This window comes from Echinococcus granulosus, assembly GCF_000524195.1.
Source record: "Echinococcus granulosus chromosome Unknown EG_S00135, whole genome shotgun sequence".
Lineage (NCBI taxonomy): Eukaryota > Metazoa > Platyhelminthes > Cestoda > Cyclophyllidea > Taeniidae > Echinococcus > Echinococcus granulosus.
In genome coordinates this window covers 189618-212470 of record NW_020170515.1, presented here as the reverse complement: position 1 = coordinate 212470, position 22853 = coordinate 189618, and the positions used below count along the sequence as shown (strand labels likewise).

General features: G+C 44.2%; 1 protein-coding gene across 1 annotated transcript in view; it reads right to left on the bottom strand. All coding sequences in view use genetic code 11, as the record gives it.

Moving 5' to 3' along the window:
* Nucleotides 1–4176: 4176 nt before the first annotated feature.
* The window catches only part of EGR_09183 (Ras GTPase-activating protein), a gene marked incomplete at both ends in the record, with an annotated part of 33857 nt that continues 15180 nt past the window's right edge, over nt 4177–22853 (bottom strand). Inside the window, 12 exons of the mRNA XM_024498432.1 lie at nt 4177–4230; nt 4310–4438; nt 4513–4895; nt 7839–8168; nt 8244–8421; nt 11580–11744; nt 11801–11931; nt 13319–13383; nt 15224–15357; nt 15439–15710; nt 19223–19620; nt 20373–20523. Coding sequence (XP_024347175.1) covers nt 4177–4230; nt 4310–4438; nt 4513–4895; nt 7839–8168; nt 8244–8421; nt 11580–11744; nt 11801–11931; nt 13319–13383; nt 15224–15357; nt 15439–15710; nt 19223–19620; nt 20373–20523 — 2390 coding nt within the window. The remainder of the gene's footprint in view (nt 4231–4309; nt 4439–4512; nt 4896–7838; nt 8169–8243; nt 8422–11579; nt 11745–11800; nt 11932–13318; nt 13384–15223; nt 15358–15438; nt 15711–19222; nt 19621–20372; nt 20524–22853) is intronic.

The window sequence follows — 22853 nt, the reverse complement described above, 5'->3', positions numbered from 1 at the left end:
CCACAACAGGAACATGATTGTAATTTAATGGCACCGTCATTAAGCGCTTCTATTCAAGACAGACGTACTTTTCTCTTCATTTTCCTAACAACTTCTTTAGGAAACAAGTAAAACACTCCTCTAACACCATAGCCCTACCACCTAACTACAATGGGAGCTAAATGGAGCGGACAGATTTGCCGCAGACAAATGCATCACCTGATCTTACGCTCGAGACGTCGTGAATGCCACACATGATGAAGGACTAATGGCACTGGCGCCGCCTTGATGACAAATGGTTGTACAATTTAAATCTACTACGTTAGGTATGAAAGGCTTCCTCAATTTGAATGTTGCCCTTCTACATCACGTGGGGGGCCTGAAAGGCAACATAAAGACGGTAGATCATTTATTATAAGCGGCGAATGGAGATAGCCCCTCGTTTTCCTCCCCCCTTGGCATCGTTCGAATCATATGTGAAATCACGACAGCGAAAAGTTCTAACTCCAGTGCCTGAATACTTCGACGATAGCTAACACGCTGGCCTTGACACACACAGCACACGTTGGTTGGGTGATTTGGAAGCCTGCACTTCCTCACGTCATCTCGGTATCCTGTATGAACATGGAATGGGAAATCCATCCTATTATCCTATTCTAACTGCGAAATCAGCCTCAAAGGTTTGAAAGGTTCTTTTCCCAGTTGACATGTAAGTCATCGCCAAGATAGCACAAGTGCACAAGCTACTGCCGCCCTACTACTTCTGCCCTCCCTCCTTTTCAATGTGGCAAAACAAACGAGCGGACTGTGAAACGAACGACAAGACATCCGACATTACGTGTTTTGAATTGAACAACCAAATAAGACTCTGCTGTTTGCACTTAAAAAGCCTGTGTAATGATCTCTCTAAGGCCACTGCCTCTTCAATCCCTGTACAACTTTGAGGCTTTTGCAGTGTGGTGCGATGGCTCGGAGGTCTTTTACATCCCTACCATGATTCCGAACAACGATAAAACCTACCTCCTTGACAAGCGCATGGTTCAGCCTGTGGGTACCTGTTGTACCTCCACAATTGCAAGTGGACAAGCGAGCAATGCTTTTGAAAACGCTAAGTTACTTCAAATAATCAACGCTTCGGCTTTCCGTCCCGTCCTGTCCTCCCCTTTAATATCGGGGATAAACCTGCCTCTAGTCTCATCCGTTTCTGTCACGCATTTGCAACCTACTTCCTTAGCGGCGTTTGCACAGATGAATGGCAACCACCAACGCCAAAGAAAGTAAACATTGCTTTGGACTTGGAGGAATGGCAGCAAAGAACTAGTGAGGAAGAGAGAAGGAGAAAGATAAAGAGAATGGGAACAAGGTAATCCCTCTCCACCCCGCCCCATTTCACATTACATCTCCTCTCATGCCATTCTACCCTACCTCATTCTGGTTCCACGCGTTTCTCAAGACCAAGTTTTTTGCGCTTTTTTGAGTTGAATCGTCTCGTATCCAGTGCGCAGCCCTCAACCACAATTGTTCTTTAGCACCACGGTAAAAATATGAAAGATGGTAGCCACTAGGCAAAAGAAGAGGGGATAAAACATCTAACGTATGTAACGAAAATGTAGAAATATTTAAGCAAGGTGCAGCGAAGTGGAATACTGTATAGGTAAACCTTCCTGTGGAAGGCAAACGGCATATAGAGAGTGCCTTTTCCATACTACTATTAGGTCTGATGCAACAATTTGTAAATGGCTCTCAAAACTCCAGCTTGTCAGATAGGGGGCAGAACCAAAAGTTGAATCTGTTGACACTCATCTTATCAATGGACGAGGAGTGGTGGAGATGGCGGCCAAGCTAAGATACTAGGCCTCCAGTTACTTTTAAACCCCACCCAAACGATTTTAACGGTATACGTTTGTACGAGGACGAAACAGGTAAAAAAGGAAAAGCTTTACAGCTAAGCGTGTCGTTCTATGGGTCACAAAACCGAAAACTGCGTGAGCAAGGCGGATTAAAGCCTTTAATTCCACAACAGGAACATGATTGTAATTTAATGGCACCGTCATTAAGCGCTTCTATTCAAGACAGACGTACTTTTCTCTTCATTTTCCTAACAACTTCTTTAGGAAACAAGTAAAACACTCCTCTAACACCATAGCCCTACCACCTAACTACAATGGGAGCTAAATGGAGCGGACAGATTTGCCGCAGACAAATGCATCACCTGATCTTACGCTCGAGACGTCGTGAATGCCACACATGATGAAGGACTAATGGCACTGGCGCCGCCTTGATGACAAATGGTTGTACAATTTAAATCTACTACGTTAGGTATGAAAGGCTTCCTCAATTTGAATGTTGCCCTTCTACATCACGTGGGGGGCCTGAAAGGCAACATAAAGACGGTAGATCATTTATTATAAGCGGCGAATGGAGATAGCCCCTCGTTTTCCTCCCCCCTTGGCATCGTTCGAATCATATGTGAAATCACGACAGCGAAAAGTTCTAACTCCAGTGCCTGAATACTTCGACGATAGCTAACACGCTGGCCTTGACACACACAGCACACGTTGGTTGGGTGATTTGGAAGCCTGCACTTCCTCACGTCATCTCGGTATCCTGTATGAACATGGAATGGGAAATCCATCCTATTATCCTATTCTAACTGCGAAATCAGCCTCAAAGGTTTGAAAGGTTCTTTTCCCAGTTGACATGTAAGTCATCGCCAAGATAGCACAAGTGCACAAGCTACTGCCGCCCTACTACTTCTGCCCTCCCTCCTTTTCAATGTGGCAAAACAAACGAGCGGACTGTGAAACGAACGACAAGACATCCGACATTACGTGTTTTGAATTGAACAACCAAATAAGACTCTGCTGTTTGCACTTAAAAAGCCTGTGTAATGATCTCTCTAAGGCCACTGCCTCTTCAATCCCTGTACAACTTTGAGGCTTTTGCAGTGTGGTGCGATGGCTCGGAGGTCTTTTACATCCCTACCATGATTCCGAACAACGATAAAACCTACCTCCTTGACAAGCGCATGGTTCAGCCTGTGGGTACCTGTTGTACCTCCACAATTGCAAGTGGACAAGCGAGCAATGCTTTTGAAAACGCTAAGTTACTTCAAATAATCAACGCTTCGGCTTTCCGTCCCGTCCTGTCCTCCCCTTTAATATCGGGGATAAACCTGCCTCTAGTCTCATCCGTTTCTGTCACGCATTTGCAACCTACTTCCTTAGCGGCGTTTGCACAGATGAATGGCAACCACCAACGCCAAAGAAAGTAAACATTGCTTTGGACTTGGAGGAATGGCAGCAAAGAACTAGTGAGGAAGAGAGAAGGAGAAAGATAAAGAGAATGGGAACAAGGTAATCCCTCTCCACCCCGCCCCATTTCACATTACATCTCCTCTCATGCCATTCTACCCTACCTCATTCTGGTTCCACGCGTTTCTCAAGACCAAGTTTTTTGCGCTTTTTTGAGTTGAATCGTCTCGTATCCAGTGCGCAGCCCTCAACCACAATTGTTCTTTAGCACCACGGTAAAAATATGAAAGATGGTAGCCACTAGGCAAAAGAAGAGGGGATAAAACATCTAACGTATGTAACGAAAATGTAGAAATATTTAAGCAAGGTGCAGCGAAGTGGAATACTGTATAGGTAAACCTTCCTGTGGAAGGCAAACGGCATATAGAGAGTGCCTTTTCCATACTACTATTAGGTCTGATGCAACAATTTGTAAATGGCTCTCAAAACTCCAGCTTGTCAGATAGGGGGCAGAACCAAAAGTTGAATCTGTTGACACTCATCTTATCAATGGACGAGGAGTGGTGGAGATGGCGGCCAAGCTAAGATACTAGGCCTCCAGTTACTTTTAAACCCCACCCAAACGATTTTAACGGTATACGTTTGTACGAGGACGAAACAGGTAAAAAAGGAAAAGCTTTACAGCTAAGCGTGTCGTTCTATGGGTCACAAAACCGAAAACTGCGTGAGCAAGGCGGATTAAAGCCTTTAATTACAAACTCCAAGCAGAAGTTGGTAAGGCCACGGAGAAGCATCAAATCGAAAAATGGATTAGGAGTAAGCGTGTAAAAAAGAGTGATCCAAAGTTGCTATGAACGGCCAATTCCCTCTCTCTCTCTCTCTCGTTCCTTCTCATCGTCTATCTTCGCGCCTTAATTCATCAAATAAGAGGAAAAATAAGATCTTAGTTATCTTCCCCTTCCTGCTCGCGCCTGTGGGAGGAAGGGGCAGGGGATATCTTGAGGCAAGAAATCTGCTACCACCGACTAAAATCTTGGCTCTCGGCTACACTTCGCAGAGAAGAGTAGAACACTTACCATAACGTGCGGAGCGAATTTATTGAGTAACTTCGATCGGCAGGACTCGAAGACCTCAGAGGGAAGAGCATTATCACTGCGCTTTTGACTAGTTAGGGCAATAAGGTTTTTGGCGACCGTTGTGAGAGTCTAAAATAGGAAGGCAAGTAGAGATAGACTAATGAAGAAGAGCACCCAATAAGAGAGAATACGGAGACACTTACCTTTGTATCACGAGTCGGAGACTCGGCTCCCGAACCGTCTGAACCCTTGCAAATGGACGGACAGATGCCGCGAAGGAAGAGGAGATTGCACCAAACCGCGTTGGTCGACTTCAGTTCGGGGCATTTCTTGCAAGTAATGAATAGTATGCCGAAGGAGGCACTTACCTGTAACTCAGAGTAGATCCATCGGATTTGAAGGGGGAATTCTTTGGCGTATTCAAGCAAGTCCTCCACGAGCAATTCAACGAGACTGCAGTACCATTCGGCTTGAGTGGAACAGACGTCAACACGAGAGCCAGTTTGCGAGAAGCTGTGAGATGCGACCGGGGACGCTTCTCTGTGGTGCTGTGGTGGGCAAGTTGATACACGGTGCAGTTCGGGGCCTGCAAAGATTAATTTTGTAGGCATAACTTAAATGCATGGGAAAAAGAGTTTGTTGGGGGGGGGGGGGGGGTTGGAATAAGTGGTCTGGAAGTGGTGCTAGTAACTGATGCACACACAATGCATGAGAAATACTCGACGCCGCAGAGGCTGAGATACCGCAAAATTGTGGGAAGCCTAAAACTTTTGAATCGCGAATGTTGATTTTTTTTTCTTCGGTGTGTGGGTGGAGGTGGTGGTGACTCGGCTCCTGCTACTTTGTGATGGCCTCGACTAGAAACAAAAGCAATGCACCTGAGATCTTTCACAGTTCGACCTTGAGAATTGCGCAAGAAGCAATCAACAAAGTTTACACCAAATGATGACTCCGAGAATGAATTCAGCTATCACAAATATCGAGCCAACCCAATTGATACTCAGCTGAAATAAAAAACAATTGTTGATAACCAGCAAGATCCGCTACAAGGGTCCCAGGGGAGAATCGGCCAAGCCGACCCAGACGTTCTTTTGTTCTAAAATGACGTCAATTGCCATTAATTTGGGCTGAACCAAGAATATTCTACATTTGTTTTATCCTTTTAACCACAGTCTGCTACTGAAAGCTAACAAAAACTGAGAAAGGAAACGTGTGAGATTTTTGTGATGCGCAGGTCAGATAAGGATATCGGGGGGTCACATATACGTGACGCAAGTAACGAACGTGGTAAACAACACTTCTATTCGACAGACGCTGCCAATAGGGAACATGAGAGATCAACTCCACCAAAATTTTTGAGGTGTGTCACTGCCTTCTTGACGTAATTCGAAAATCTTCCGTTGATCGGCCTTTCCTTAATCAAATTCCGTTGTGACGACGAATGACATCGCACAAATAGATAGACTTTCCACTCTCATTATATTTGACCTTAGAGACGTTGCCTGAAGCAAATAATGACTAATGAAGCTGTAAATATGGATGAAATTACTCCTGGCACGATGTTATGGAACGTTGCTACCCGCAAATTGGCCTACCCCATAACACCCTAAGAGGTAATTCGAGTGCTGCAGCATCATGGACTCAACGCCTGTAACTGATTGAATCATTACCGATTGGAGCACAGCAAGAATGAAGGTCCTAGTTCCAAATTACCAACAGCAAGTGCGGGTGTGTATACGAAGGAGGATGTCGTCAAGGTATGCATGCCTGAAAAAACCTCCTGACAATAAAAACGCGCGCTCACTCGCTCGCCAGCTGTCTCTCCTCCATAACCACGACCGCAGTCTCGTTTACGTACTGTTTTTCCCCCATATGCCAATCAACAGCGGGACAGGAGAATTCGCTAGCTATCCATCCATCCATGCTTGGCACGAACACACCCGTTTAAATCACCAATGGGAATTCGAGTTCAGGGCTTAAATTTTACTGTACTTTTTTCTCTTTTCGCCCTAGTTTGCTACAAACGAAACGCAAAAACGTGCCTAGCCTGTGTCAGAGTCCCAAAAAAACAGGTTTGGTAACCTCTACACGTGACCGCCACAGGGGTTGCAGAAACAAAAATGACGCGTTCGGGGAGAACGGAGAAGAGAGGAGGAACGAAAAATTTCGACAGTTAGCTCAAGGGATGACCAACAACACCCAATTTAGTCGTTAACCAGATCTGTGTGCTCCTCGAAGAAATAAACTTTTCCAATGCCCCTAAGGAATCACTCTTCCGATTCAAACTTCACCTCCACAACCATCCATTAGATGCCTTTGTTTACATACAAGAGCGTGTTACTGGAGTGCCATAAGAGAGAATGCAGCAGTTAGCAGAGCGGTTATAAGGTAACTTAGATACCTTCGTTTGACATGACATGAAGTACTGAAATGCAGAAAACGTTGGTTATTCATTCGGGAACGAAGTGTTGAGACTGCGGTCCCTACCACTGATCTTCCTCTGGTAGGGAGATCGGATGCTATTCATCAATGAAAATAGCGCATCAACCCAACGCATGTGAGCTGAGAAGGGGGAGAGAAGGACTACTCATATCCGATGGGCAGAGGTGAATGAGTGGATCTATGCAAAGTTATCGTTGACAAAAAAACTGACGCCTAATGTACATTTGATAATGGGTTAAAATATATGTGACACATTTATGCATCTGATATCACCTTTCTATGAGGAAAAAATGTCTGCACATGCAAATGAGCAACAACCGCCGCATTTCTGGGACTGGAAACGAACAAATGCATTCGGCTATACGTTTATGCACGGGGTATACTAATTCCTCCACCCCAGTGATATGACACTGGACGCGTCACCAGGGCACTACCTGACGTCGTAATGGCATAACTGACATCCATCGAATACACCCCATCCTCATAGCTGTCTACCATTGACACACTTATACACCCCAGCATTGAAACTCTAGGAAAAATTGAAAAAAAATTAGCTTATTACGATGTGAAAGAACAACCGATACACTTGAGAACGGAAGGTCACTGTTGTTATCGCATTACAGTGGCCGGAAAGGCGTTCGTTTCTCAGCAACATAATCAGAATATTAAATATCATTAACTTCCATACTTTTAAATGGGATTACCAATGAAAGATAGTAAAAGGAATGAAGCTAGGGAGCGCAATTCCATTTCAGAGACTAAGGAATGCCAAATAAAGACAGGTAATTAACCATTGGTGATGGATTTGTGTGCCTGACATCGCCTCATTAGGAACGTAAGCTCCGACTTTCATTGCAAATTAAGGAGCGAAAACTATTAAAATACGTTTTACGCTTACCGATCGGTGCCACAGTTACACACCTACTATCAATTTCTAATGATAACTAGCTGACACCAAAAATAAGCATCTTTGAAGGTAAAAGAACATCGTAAATGAATCAAGAGCTCTACTGGGAATGTGAGATCGGGCCAACTGCCCTGGCTCGATGAGTAAATATTCATAAATATGGCAAGTGGGAATGCGTACCACCGCCACTGCTAGAAGGGGGATTACAGGAGCCCGATCCCGACGAAGAAGAGGCTTCTCCAGCCTCTAAGATCGATTTTTCTCCACCCGAGGAGAATCTGACGACTCGGGAGGTGGTGCTAGTGCTGGACGTGCAGGCAGTGAAGGTGACAGTTGTCAGCGGGGAGGCTAAGACACTGGTCGTACCGGCGCCTCCAATAGTGCTGGGCGCCCCCTTCGCGATCTCATTGAAGACTCGGCGGAAGCATTTTTGTCGCCATTCAGAACAGACCATATTCATGTACTGGTCCATGATTAACTGCCCCAGTGCGTTAGACCGGAAGGCACCGGCTGTGGGGAGGTGTAGAACAAAAGATTAGCTAGTTCATCACCGTCTGTCTAGCAAACACTCAGGCGGGGACATACCTGGTTTGTCGGCAGGGATGATTGCCTTGAGAAGATTGACAATTAACTCGAGGTGGCGCTTCGATTCAATGCAGGCAAGTAGAAGACTTGATTGGAAGTTGCTCTGATCACTGGCCAAAACATCCCACATATACGTACATGCTGGGACAAGCTCTGTTTCCAGATGTGAGGTGATCACCTAGTAAAGAGGGAGGCGATGTCAAGGCTTGCCTTCCTTTTTTAAACACCAACTAATTGCGCTACTGCATGATAGGGAAAATAGTAGCAGTAGTGCGAAGCTGGATCGACCTCAGGTAAGACCTTCAAGTGAAGCCATCATGCGTGACACGACGATGAAGCTCTTTTTGCTCCCCCCGTAGTAAAAGACTGCTGCGGTTATACCGGTGACACCCCACGAATGAGGAGGAGAGTGGTAGACTTCTATTAGACCAAATAAGCTGCAAAAGTAGAATACCTTTCCTCTGACCAATGCGTGTTTGTTGGACGTAGGCAATTGGCCAAATCGGTTGGAAATTAAAGACCAAAGAGATAAAAAGATAAGTGATCAGGAGACCTTGTAAAGCTACTTTATCCTGCTCACGCACACCGACAAATGGCGTGGGTTCAACTGTATCAGAAGGTAACTTGTTTAAACTATACGTGGAACCACTGTTTGTGTACTACCACTTTGAAGGCCACGTCAAGAACTTCTCGACCCTCCTGTATGCGGATAATAAATCTTGTACACGGGCTTAAAAAGTACACTCAATAACGAAAGTTTGTGTGATATTAACAGAACTCACAAAACATCTAAGTAGCAACAGGAAATGAAAATTATGACCAAGATCTGACACCAATTTGACTCATTCCATAAGCCCCAATCATGAAGATCAGCATTTCAAGCACCACGAGGTATGTCGGAGTGTAACAGGTATTTGGAAATGACTTGACGTGGACAATAAGTGCGTTCGATTGGAACAAGAAATCGAGACTGGTCCCACTCGTGCTAAGAACGATTAAAGTATATCAACATGACAGAGTGAATGGTAAACGCACGAAATCAGGGTTGGAACAGCATAGCTTTCCGGATAGCAAAATAAAAAACTTGGGTTATGACCTATACCCGGAGGTGAGTAGGGTACTCTTAAAGAATTTACAAGGCGGAAAAGAGAACAAATACCTTCCAACATAGTGAAGAAGTACATACCCCAGAGATCCACATCGTAACCAGCTTTTGAACCATGGCAACTATTAACCTAATTATCACCACAAAGACCGCAGTTAGCAGTGCATTGTTCATATTTACCGAAAATAGGGATCCCAGCTACCTATAAAGTACGTAGTTAGGTGAATTTGTTCTACAACAGTCTAAACGAGATTTGAGAAATGCCTGCCAGATCGCAGCTCGAGCACTTCCCACTGTGGCTAGTCTCCTCCCCTGAATCTGTCAACAAAAATGATTTGAGATGCCTTGCAAAAGATCCCACACGCCTGATAAGAGCACAGGAGCACAACCATAACTAGGTGACAGCATGTTCAACTCTCCATTTACAGAACACAACTTTCAGGAGACAGTTAGTGGTCTACTTTGGACAAAATGCGTACCACTAGGACCTGAGTAACATTAATACAGTGCATAGAAGAGTAGATTTGTCCCAAGATGAAAGTGAGTCACAGGGAATAATAAGCATACACAATTAAGCGAGACCTTAGCTACTAACGTTTCAGGCGACCAAAAAGGTTGGCACGGTTTTCACTCAAGGTCGATGAAACAATTTGTTGTGATTTGTTCCCACACAATTTTTTCCTATCTTGATTCTACCCTTACATCAAATTTCCATCGTGGAAACCTGACGGATACAGTTCTAGTTTGCCTAACGAAACTGGCTCAACTGCGTTCCAGAGTTCAAAAGCTAGCCTGTCGCCAAATATGTTACACATTATTCAAAGATGTGGTGATAAAGCACAAAGAGACAGATGCATCGCTTTGGGTAAGGTCCACTATCCTTTACAAGAACAGAGAACTTTCAGTAGTGATTAAAATCAAAAATGAGAAAAAAAGGTCATACAAATTGAGCAATGGATCCTACCCACATCCAGATGTCAATAGGATTCTAAGGGAATTAATTTTCCCTTCCCTCCTCTCATATACTTTTTGAAAGGGATTGTCTGCTGACTAGTTGACTTGTAGGAAATAGCTTTTGTACCTAAACATTTGTTGAGCGTAATTAAACGATCAACTCACTATTAACCGCACACACTTAAGGTGTGCAAGTACTTCGCCCTTGGAAGGCTGCATTTGATCGCAGATCCAACGGCTCATTAGTACTTATTCACTCTCGAGAGTCCAACCAACAATTACGACTGCAATCCAAACTCAACCCGACACCTCATACAAACAGCCAGGACTACTCGATCCGTCGGAAGAAAGCCCCATCTTCTGAGCTGGCAAAGTAGGCCTCACGAAGGCTCGATGATTGAGTTACCACCTCGCCCTCATTCTTTGTACCTCCCCCATACTTTCCAAACAGAAGAATTGAAACAGGCAATAGGGATATGAGAGTCAATGTGGGGGATTCGCAGCTATCCCGTATCTCGGTGGAGAGGGGTTATAGGCTGTAAATTATCGCTTATTTCGCTGCAATCATCCAGTTTCGACGAATACCGTTCATTGGTTAATAACTATTTACTCATTGGGGATCTCTCGTATCCAGTTATTCCAGAAGGAGTTAACCCAATTAAAGGTCGTGGCAAATCCAAACCACCCCCCGGTTACTGCAAAAAATGACCGTTTTGCTTGTCTTTTTTACCTCCATGATGAGCACTTCTTCTTACCTTCAGTTAAGTAATACCGAATAGGCATATGGATGGAAATATCGAAATCCAAATGGGTAATTTACTCTCTCGGAGCAAAAAGACCGTTTACGGATCAAGACGTACAAAATCCTATGAGATTTGGCCAAAATACACTAGCAGTAAATTATTAAACAACAAAACGATGTTACTATTCTTGATCCGTTTTGAAGTACGCAGCATTTCACACAGATCGTGTAGGTTTCCCAATATGCCCCCATTGGGGCCTCAGGATTACCCGTACAAACAGATTAGGAAACTATGGGAATTTGAGGAACTTCAAATGCCGAATTATTTGTACGACGCAAATGCCACATTCCGTGGGTCATTTTTGGTCCACTTAAAGTACACCCTTGTGGTCGTGTGCCGAGTTACATGCCATAAACCAAAACCCGGGATACGGACAAATACAAACGGACATCTTTTTATGTCCGAACACACTTTTACGATGCGATGTTGTTCTAGACCCGATCCAAAAGCAATTAAAAACAAAAAATAACTAACTTTTCGTAGTTTGTCATAGCACTGGAAAGGGAGAACGTAGAGCTCCCTGTAGATAAGTGTTGCCTGTGGCGAGACAGACTCCAGAAAGCAGCATATCGGCGTGGGCGTAGAGGACAGAGTCACTTTAGGCTGTGAAGCCTGCTGCTGTTGTTGTGATGTCGATGGCTGAGATGGAAGGGACTGCCCTAACCCTCCGAGGGGTTCGCAGCGCTGGCCCGAACCCGCCCAGGCATAAGAGCCACCTCGAGACCAAGCGGACTGCCCAGTGAGAGGGGCTGTGAAACGTTACTGGTGCTGTTCACCAGAGTACTCTGTCTTCGTGCCATTAGCTGCAGCTCGGCCAACACCACCGCTGGTTGCACAAGGAGCAAAAGTGGGGAACGGTTAAACATGCTTTATATTAAATTATTCTCCTAAATAATTAGTGATCGAAATCGAGAATGCTTATAGTAAGATCGTAAATAAACTAAATTTTATGCGCGAGGAAGTTCCTCGTGGGGTTAAATTAATCTTTCAAAGTTCACACGGAAATTACGACATTTCCGGCCAGAAAGTAGGTGAATACAGCTGCGATCGGTGAATGAGATGCAAATCAACATGAGGAAAACGGAGCCAGTATACGGTGGCGTGATGGAGTCATGAAGGCGTTTACAATGGGGTTGCTTGGAGCCAGAGGCCTGATCCACTTTTGGAAAAGGGAAAAACGAGTGCTTCCTATATAATTGAGTTTCAACTCAATGTGACGGGATACAAAAGTTCCCTGAGATGCCAGTGGGATCCACAAAGATCTAGTGTCGAACCTACTTGGGAAATGTTTAATGTGAGGTATAAATGAAGATAAAATAATCAAAATGGAATGTTCAAAATACCTAAGACATGAAAAATTTCCAGATTGCATCAGTGAAACCAAACGTAGTAACATTCAGCCAAGTGAAGACTAGCTCTACCTTCTTCCTGTGCGACTAAGAGCTAGAAAATGTCTCGATTGGAAGCTTGGAGCTGTCAATAGTTGCAATTCATCACAGTGAAGACCCTCTACAATGCGGACGGCATTCGAAGAAATACGCCAACTTACTGGTTCAAGTCCAGCAAGAAAAGAATAAAATTGTGTTCACCTTCACAAAATGAGACATCAGAAGGCAGTATTTTGCAGGGTAAAACGCTAGCGCCCTTCTTATGACAAGCATAACCAGAACATGAAACTGAGATGAATTGCGCATAATGAGCCCTTCCTCCATCCACAATGGAAAGCTACTTCACAACTACCTTCAACCTATGTGGAAAGGGAGGGGTTTTCTAGAGCCTCGGTTTTACAGCAATAAAAATTTCACACGGTTATGGCATAGCCGTGGGAAATAGCCTTTCTCACGAGAAAGGGAATAAACTTACGAGGCGAAGGTTTTAAACAAAGGGACTTATCTATGGATGAGGTGAAGAGGAGAATTCCAAACATTTCACAGCTTACAGAAATGCGCACGGAAGGGAACATAAGCATAGCAACGCCTACCTGTACGACAGCACAAAAAGAACAGGCCTTCTGCACAAAACGAAACTCATTGTAATGTTGACCATAATAAGAAAAAGGTTAATATCCCCACTGCAAAAGGGAGCAGCAAAAGCTTTTACATGCACAGGATAGTTTGGAGGAAACAAAGATAGGGGCCTGGGAGGAGGAAGTGACATATGAGGAAATGGAAGTTAACAGATTTACTCCTGTATTCTAGGACTGGAATACTTACGTTGTCGTTTTCTTTTATCCTCACGGTATGTCACCTCAACCTTCTTGTATCCGTAGGGGAATTCTCTGTAAAAAAAAAAAGATGACCGCTTAAACAACCGAGATTGCCTCCACCAAGTGGAGAAAAAGACCACACTTTCAGCTCCTTGAAGTCAATTAAAAAGGCAAGTTAATTTGAGTTCTAATTAGAAAGGCAAATGTTCCAAAGCGTCCGCATCTGTTAAAGCCATCTCGTGCCTAGTGGGAGTTAAGGCTGGATACATTAGAGAGCTCCAAGCCTCGGGTAAATATGGTAAAAGGGGTATAGAACCAACTGAATTTCTAGAAGATTTCCCACCAAATAGAACTCACTGTGCTTTTGAGTGTCTTCTGTCGGAAATTTTAAATTGTGGTAGGGAGCCTTCTAAAGGTCCCTCTAACCCTTCTACACGCTGATCAACCAGGTTGGTTTCTTACTACATCTAGGTGGATTAAAGATCTCGCGGTTGACCCGACCCATCGCACGATCTTCGTTCCAGCCTTGAATACAATTTCAAATTATTTGACCCCAAAGAAGTCACAATTTTGTCAAAATCAACTTGAGGGCTGCCCAGCGGAAATACCTGGACTTCTACATCTGTCCGTCGATAAAAAAACAACTCTGACGTAGCATAAAAACCGTATTGGACAGACAAAGGAAAACATGAGGCCGAATTATTTCCCTTTTCTTCGGACAGAAAACCACCTATCTCCTACACTTAGGAAAACATATATGCAACCCTCCCCTCACATTGGAATGAAGAAGTGAAGATGTAACAAAATCCGTCGGTCGCCGAAAAGAGGAACTTTGTAACGATGCAGTACCGCTCCCGCCCTTGGGGCAAAATGCAACGCAAGGCAAGGCAATGCAGCGCAACACAACCGTGATTGTTACCGTAGCGCCGTAATTCACACGCAGGCTTAGAGAGGGCAAGGGGGGATAAATACCACTGCGGATACGCGCTAGAAGTACATGCAATCACCGTCAATGCCCGTAAAGTCATTTTTCATTGGACAAAATGAAAGGGTTGAACAGTGAGCAAGAAAACCTTATAGTTGCGTGACGGCGCTCTGACACATTGACAACCAATAATATACCATTAAGAGTCACGAGAATGCACTTTATCCGCGCACACTGAGATTCTAGTTAACCACAATAACAACGAAGTTTGGCACTGAAAAGAGGAAACACAATGGCCTAAGGTTCGTTCTTTAAACGAGGAACGTATACTAAAAGCGATGAAACAAAGGAGAAACTAATGTCAGACGAAATTTTCCTGTTCAAACAAGCTCAAAACAAACTACACCTCTTGCCTTTGCGATACTATTTAGAGGGCAAGCACTTCGGTAACATGGACAACCACTTTATTAGATCTTGAGGTTTCCATGATTCAAGAGACATAGAGGGTTCTAGCACTCACACTCCAACTTTATACAGCCACCTTAAAAGCTATTCCTTTATTTTTACAACTCGTCTAAGAAGAGATTCGTCACCATCTGGATGCCCGAAGCACATACTGCTGGAAATGAAATCGCGCTTTTGATACACAAACATCTGTCCATAATATCTCAAGCGTGATAAAGTATTACAGTCATCCTCGCCCCACGTAAATGGTAACCGGTTGCCAGACCTGAAGTAGTCAAATGACAGACTCAAGTACAGGTAATGGCCATTTTTCTACCTTCACCGCGGCAAAAGGTGGATAAATGGCTGAGATACAAGACGAACCAATAATCTGGAATGGTCTCAATCTAATCAGGTCGTTGATTTGGAATCAGAAATGTATGGGTTGCAAACAAAATTGAGTCTGTTCATCCGAGTAGTAAACAAAGAACCATGTGTCCTCCAGAAACTTATTGAATACAAACGAGAGGTCGGAGAACTCACTCAAAGGTGATTGTCTGGTTAGTGGCTCCACTGTAGGCACGCGCAATCTCCAATCCATCCACCGTAACCGAGTAAACTCCGCCTCCCTCACGCCTCCCCGACGGTGGCATCGGAAGCAGTTTGGCATTTGCCAACTAGGGAAAGGTCATCAAAAACGCCTAAACGAAGGGGAGATGCAAAAGGAGGAAGGGGGGAGAAAAGAAATAACCACCTACCTTTACTTCGAGGGTCCTAAAGCACCTAACCTCGCTTCGCCGTCGTTCAGGATCCGCATCGACTGCCGACTCACCACGGGTGTTGCGACAATGCGCGGCAAGGGCCTTCAGCCACCGCATATAGGCTAAATCAATAAGTGCGGGACCGCCCGCGGTACCGCCAACACCGCCACTGCCGCCTGCCCCACTGGCAACACCGCCACCCGTAGAGGCGAGGATCTTAGACCACGTGGAACCTGTAGTCTCCCCAAAATCACAGAATCGTGGCAAACCTAGACAATCAAATGGTTAAAGATGCCAGGTTATTTGGTTTCAATTAGGAAAAAAAGTTTGATCAAAATGGAGTTAAGTACATAATCCCGATTGTTCTAGGACAAATCAGTTGAGTCGGAGCAATCAGACACTGATTAATACCGTCACTAGAGGCAATTTCACTTGAATCCACAGTCATGAGTGTTTGACGTGTCTTCATCAGTTCAGAACAAATGGTTGCACCAAACTGTCAAACAGAGTAGTTGTAGTAAACAATCAAATAGATTAAAGCTGTTCATTGGCTGATAATAGTTTTGCTTGCAATTTTGGGCGCCAGTGATCGAGAATGCGTGAAGAAGTTCAAGACTTTCAGGCCATGCAGCTCATCTGGGACAAAATTAGGATTATCTGGCACGAGCAAGTTCTTACCTCCAACTCCTGACTCACGAGATCCGGATCAACCAAAGTGAGATTATAGTCCGGCAGGCAGGTATTTAGGGGGAACATTGGAGGACATTAAATGCATATGTTTATCTGGCATAGGTTCGAATTCGGAGTTAAAGGCTGGAATCGGGGGTAGCTCAGCATTTAGACTGCCTAATTAAGAACGTGTAAGAGTACAAACTTCAAGCTACTAGGCCTACGTAGAGGGGGTAACTTTCCCCGAATGATATGCAATGTTTGCTGGCAACTGCCAAGTTCGTGCTCGCTCCAATTACGTGATGGATGGTGGAGAGCGAAAATGCATACTTACCTACACACGAACAGGTTCCATATTTTCCCCAAATCTGAGCCAATTAAAATTGTGGCTCCGCAGCAGCTATAAATTATTCAACTTATACGCTCCGCTTGAGGCACAATGGTAGCAGTCGTGGCTGTTCCATTGACTTGTGGAAATAAGTTCGCAGGATAGTTGCCATACTAATTTGCGAACAGAAATGGAACACTATTTTTGTCCTAGATACCATTTCCATCTTAATACCCAATTTGCAAGGAGAAATTGGGCACCCAGAGAATCCGATCTTATGAAATTACTGGCATCGAGGAAGGTACACGTTTACCTACACAAACAAGTTTTCATCGAAATAAGGGTATATTTGGAAGAAAAATATTCTACGATCAGGCCAAGAATGAAGGTATTTCGTTCTAGTTTTCGAAAAGGGTGATTTTAAATACGTACCACAGCAAGGACTTTGTAGCTTTTAAGTGCTTGGGCGATGCATGCGATTATTTACACGGATGCACAAAAGTGCGTCGGTGTCCCGGTCGAGCGCTCTTTTATACGCTGTCCTGCTCTCCTCCACAATTTAGAATCTGCGCTCATGTCACCAAATTTCAAGTGAGTGAACCTAGTTTATGTGTTGCCATCTTGTCTGCGCTCAACTCTGTTCCTAAGCTGCAGAAGCTAGTCTCTAAGTGAAGCTGCTGCATAGCTGTGGTAGCTTGGCATAGATCAGATGTGATTTAGTTCGATTGTGTTGACAAAAAACTAAAAGACAAGTGCACAACGTTAGGGTAGACCATTTACTTTTGAGAACAGAAGATCAAGGGGTCACGAATAACTTCCGGCAATGATGAAACAAAATTGACTTACTCCCATATCAACAAAAAAAAACAAGGAGGTCTCGCTAGCACGCAATGCATAAACACCCGGTGTCTAAGTTTGAAAGACTAATAATTTGCAATCCCACTCTCCATTGTGGAAAGATTGTTTGCCAATCGAATTACTGAATGCCTTGTGGTGAGGGCCTGCTTTTGAGCTTTTATGTTTCAACGTTTGTGTTTTTTATTATGTATGAATAAGTATCCCCAAACGATCCACCCATACTCAAAAAAACTATGCTCACTGAAAACCAAAAGGGCATTTACGGCTGAGATCTGTCCACTTGATGGGATACTGCTCGGTGTGAAATAAAAAAGGTTCCTGAGAAGTGGCCAGGAATAGGTCTCATGCCTTCACATTTCACACACCCTTTCCTAGCGAAATAGACAATGGAAAAATAAAGATAGGAATTGAGTTAGTCTGAGTAGGGTTTTGATAGGCCTCTGGGGACCAAACATTGTATAAGCGCAGGATTTACAGAAAGTAATAGTGATTATTCCAAGAAACAGAATTTTCGAGGGAGCTTTTTACACTTTTACAACATAAAACTAGAGCAAATGTGGCGGAGAGGCATCGCAACGATATACCCGAAAAACCGTACAAACATGTCGGATCACTTGACTGGAACAAACGTCTGATCTGACAATCCCTCCATTCAGCACCATGCAACATTCACTGCAGTGGAAAATACGATTTACGAACTTCTAGTGCCGTCTTTATAAATCTCCAACCGACAAACAAAACATAAGTGTTGGATTGATAATGCTAAGAAACAAACTTGACCTCCATAGATCATTAACATTTACCTTTACATCCAAAGTGCGAATTTGTATACACGGGAAAACAAAAAACAAGGAATGGAAAATAACCGAATGGACGCTAAAGAGGACTTGAATAAAAGCCCCACACATGCACACGGTATTGCGTTCGAGCTTTAGATTTGTCGCAGCAATAAGGGCTTGTGCTTTGCCACCCATCTAGATTAGGGGACTCCAGTGTCCCTTTTGGTAGTAACAGGGGCGAAAAGAGGCTTTTCGAGCACGACATTGAATTGGGTTTAATTGACAAGAGAGTATTGCATAGGGATGCCATTTAGTCTAACTTGCTGGGCAAGAATGCCCGAGACCCGCACTACATGCTGATGGAATAGGACAGCTTGTCACCAGAACCAACAGCCTTTAAAACGTTTCATGCATTTAAAAGGGCCTAAAGAGAGAGACGAGGCTTAATTTGCATACTCAAGACGAAACTAGCAGCTGGTAGTGAAATGGATTCCAGGAATTTTGTATCCAAGTTTCCATTCCTTGCAAATGTACACGACTAAGGTATGAATATACGATGAATGCGTCTCAAGCCTCACGTGCCATTTGAAGCATGAAGGCAGAATTTCGTTGTATGCTGTAAGCGGAGCAAAACTACTCGTCTGAGGGCCAAGGGACTACGCGAGAAAAGAAAAGAAAGCACCATGACTGCTAAGCACAGCGAAGGAATAGACAAGGCTGTATTTATGAATAACAGCGGCAGGCTGATAGGTAGAAGCTAGGTGATCACCGGACCCATGAATTGCTTATCAATCGGGGGGAGAAATCCGAGGATTTCCAGACTATCTCGGAAGAGATCTCAACCATTAACTGTCCGGATACACATCAAACGACAAATTACCCCTTTTAGATACGAATTAACATCGCAGTCGCTGTACCTAAAAGTCCTTGACAAAAGATGTCGGAAGATAACAATAAAAAGGTAAGCAGCAGCTTTGATAGCCCTACCAAAGTAAGGTAATAGGAAACATGTAGTTACTCGAACCAATCTATGCCTAAGGGGAAGTAACCCGATCAAATCTAGTGAAATTATATGCTAAAATGAGCTATTAAATATCTTAAGCTCTGCAGAATTGCAGTTGGCATGATTCAGGAGCCCGAGACTCACCTGTAGCAAGATCCACATTGCCCGAGGTATCGGATCGACCCGCATAGGCTTGAGGGTCCAAATCCAAGGCAGCAACAGCACCAGCGGGAGGACCTCCATTGTTGCTGTTGCCACTACCACTGCTGTTGTTGTTGACGATGTTGCCGTTGTTATTGTTAACAGCGGCAGTAGCGGTGGTGGATGCGGGTGCACCGCCTACACTGTGTTGAAATCTCAGAGACGCCGAGGGGGTAGACACGGAGGCGAAAAGACTGTTCACTGAGCCGCCTACACCATTACCACCGCCTCCAGAAGTGGCCATCTGAGGATTGTTGTAAGAGTAGGGCGGCTCGACTGCAAACACGTAGTCTTCGCGTTCACCCGTGGAGGAGAGAAGAAGGCCGAAGCAGTGCTGCTTGCTGGAATCGTAGAGGGAATACTACTTGGATGGGAATGATTTGAAAGGATTTATTATCTCTCTTGACGCCATTTCAGTATTGAACCGGAATGTACGCTAAGTCTGTGGAGAGCCCAAGGAAAGCAAATTTAGAAGTGGTTCCGCTAAGAATACGGACAGCAGGCCACCGCGGTGAGGACCAAAGCATGAGAGACTAAACGTCTTGGAGGTGTAGCAAACATTATGCTGCTGCATACTTCTCGTCCTACCTAGAATGTACGCATTGTTCTTTGTAATGTCTCTTCTGTGTCGGGCATCCATGAAGCACTCAGCTAAATCTAAATCGACAACGAGACAGGAACGAATATTACACGGTAAGGCTGCATCACGTAGGGGAGACTTAAGTCACATCGCTACAGTTCTAAGATTTATTTAAAATAAGATATATCCTCTGAGTTTTACTCAAATCCCATTCTTCCTTTCTACTAAGCTTTCAGTTTAATTATGTCCAGTCGAATAACTAGATTATTCCACGATCCTCGTGGCGGGAGACGGTGCCAGGTCTTCAGATCTGATGACAGTTGTACGCTGCAACCTCCGTTGGCAAATGATATTGACCCCGATTACCGGACCATTGTAAGCGCACAATAAGCATGACGAGTGACGGAGCCTTCCATTCGCACCGCGTCTGAGGAATTGTGCCCGCTTTGCTACGCTGCCTCTCCACTCATCTCTTGAATGTGCACATAAAGGAAGTACTCCGCAAGTACTCACTCGAACATCAGCGGGTGGACAGGGAAGAAATCACAGCGCGAGAGATCAATCCGCTCGGGCTTGCGTTTGTCACCATCGGTAAGAGTGATAATGCTCTGCTCCCTGTCCAGTGATGCATACAGCGCCTTCCACTTCTTCTTCTGTGGCACCCCTTTACAAACGGAAAGGGGGGAAACGTGAATAAGAGAAGCAGAACGGATCAAATAGCTTTGTCTTTTAAAATGTATGCGCTTAAACACTGACTAAAGGATTTCGCTACAAAAATCTCATAAAATGGAGGGAAGAGGTGTATTAAGCAATGCACTAATATGCGGTTGCATAAGTATGTCATTTTTAGCGGCAGGTATCAGTGAGTGGCTAGGGGGAATGGGTGTTCCAGCCGTTCTGGTGGACCATAGCTCTTCTAGGTGTGTAATATTCGCAGAATGCTGACGAACGCTACCATGGCCAAGCATTGCAAACTATGGCACATGGTACAGAGACTATAGTCATGTCAAATGATGCTAAGGCTTGAGATATTTCAACAATCGCATCAGGGTAATGGTACCGAGAGAATGTTGCTCCTGTTATATCTTTGCCTATGGCCTTAAACAAAACCAACTCGCCTCCAAAATGACTCCGTAATTCGTTCTGCACATCCGATTCAATCTAGTAGGCTTCAGAGTTTATACATGGTAAGGAAAAACCACCTCTAGATTAATACGCCCTGTAACATATTCATGAGCGTTTCGAACAACAACAGCAGTGCGTAGAGAACGTGTTCAGGGGAAAAATGCCAAACAGATGAGGCGTAAAACTAAGGCTGTGCTTTAAAGCAGCATCGTTGAAAAGGGGTAATGGAGACCATGCCTCACGGAACAGAGACTCCACCCACGTGATCGCATAACTCTACCACAAAAATATATTTATAAGGCAGCAAAAAGTTGGATGGATTTTATAAAGGAACTCTACGGTGGCTCATGATTTGGTGGTAGCCTGGTCGTATCACCCCTAAAAGTCTCTCGGTTCTTATGTGTACTTGCAATTTAGCCATCTCCAGATTCCCGTGTCTTATAGCGTTCGTGAAGGGCAGCTAGAACCCCATGGGTCGAGAAATAACATCACAGAAATGAACACCTTAAAGGTTTATTACGGCAGTGGATAGTGAAATAGATTTCAATCATTTGCTAGTGTTGAGGAACGACATAACACAACACCGTATGGGCTCATTAAATCTTCCAAGGATCCATCACTAAGACAACGGAATATGCTTTCAACAGGACTATTTAGACACTACAAAACAAATGAAGAAGTCTTCAGATAAATTTACTGTCTAACTATGTCAGTGTATAAAGAGGACCCAGATAGGAATGAGGCAAGAATTTCTGGCAGAGTATGAAATACCGATCGGAATGAGTTTATGTCAAAATCACTATGATGGGTCGGAACATTTTAGCCGGACAAGCGCGGAAACTTTCGTGGAATGAAGCGTAAAAAACAGACAGCAAATGCGACTGAGGGAGGTGATAGGGCTAACAGACCGCTACATGAGTACTACGTAAGTAGATGACAATAAGCTATTCAATAATAACGAAGGAAATAAACGTCATTGTCTAGGATAAATACGCTCCACGGCTGTAGAGATATAAAATGATTAATCCAGCAGCGACTTTCGTTGTTGGCTAAACATAGCATGCATCTTTCAAGCACTCGGTACTGGTCAATGGCAATGACCTGGCCCAAATTTCTATCTTTGGTGAGCCCAAGAACAGACAGTTACCAGCAGAAGCAGGGTTAGAAAATGTTTGCCTGGTTACCTACCACCCGAACAAACAAACCCGACATCGGAAGAATAAGAGTGCTGGGCCCTGGGCATACGTTACGTCTTCATAGGTAATTTGGGTGCTACGCTAGTGAGAAAGGCCGTTTCTAGTGGCACTTCAGAAAAGAAACTACACCCAAATGGATAGATCAGTTTCCATGGGAGGAAAGAATTGGTTATGAATAAGCTAGTGCCACAGACCCCGCGGAGGGCTACTTCAGTAACACGGGGAGTAACAGACCGGGCTCAGCACTGAACGAGCCCAAATCGAAAATAAACCAAACGCCCTTAAATGAATGGGACCAGGAGGGATCACCAAGGTGCTACACCGCATTACACACTTCGGTCAGTGAGCTTGGCCTAATCCATCCGATTATCCCAGCTCATCTGTAGGCATATAAAGCTCAGACACAAGGTAAAATCACACCTACTGGAAAACCACAATGCCGCTATTAGTAAATTGGAAAAATGATATAAAAGGAATAAAGATACGTCGTGTTCACAGTAGTAGCTGTCATTATTAACGGGTGTTCGTGCATTATAAAACCCATTTTAGCAGTTGTACATAAACACACAAGAGAGAAATGTGAGAGGTAGAGAGAGGGGTGGGGGTGGCAGAAGAGAGGGAGGGAGGCAGGAATTAAGCAAATTGAAATATATATATATATATATATATATAT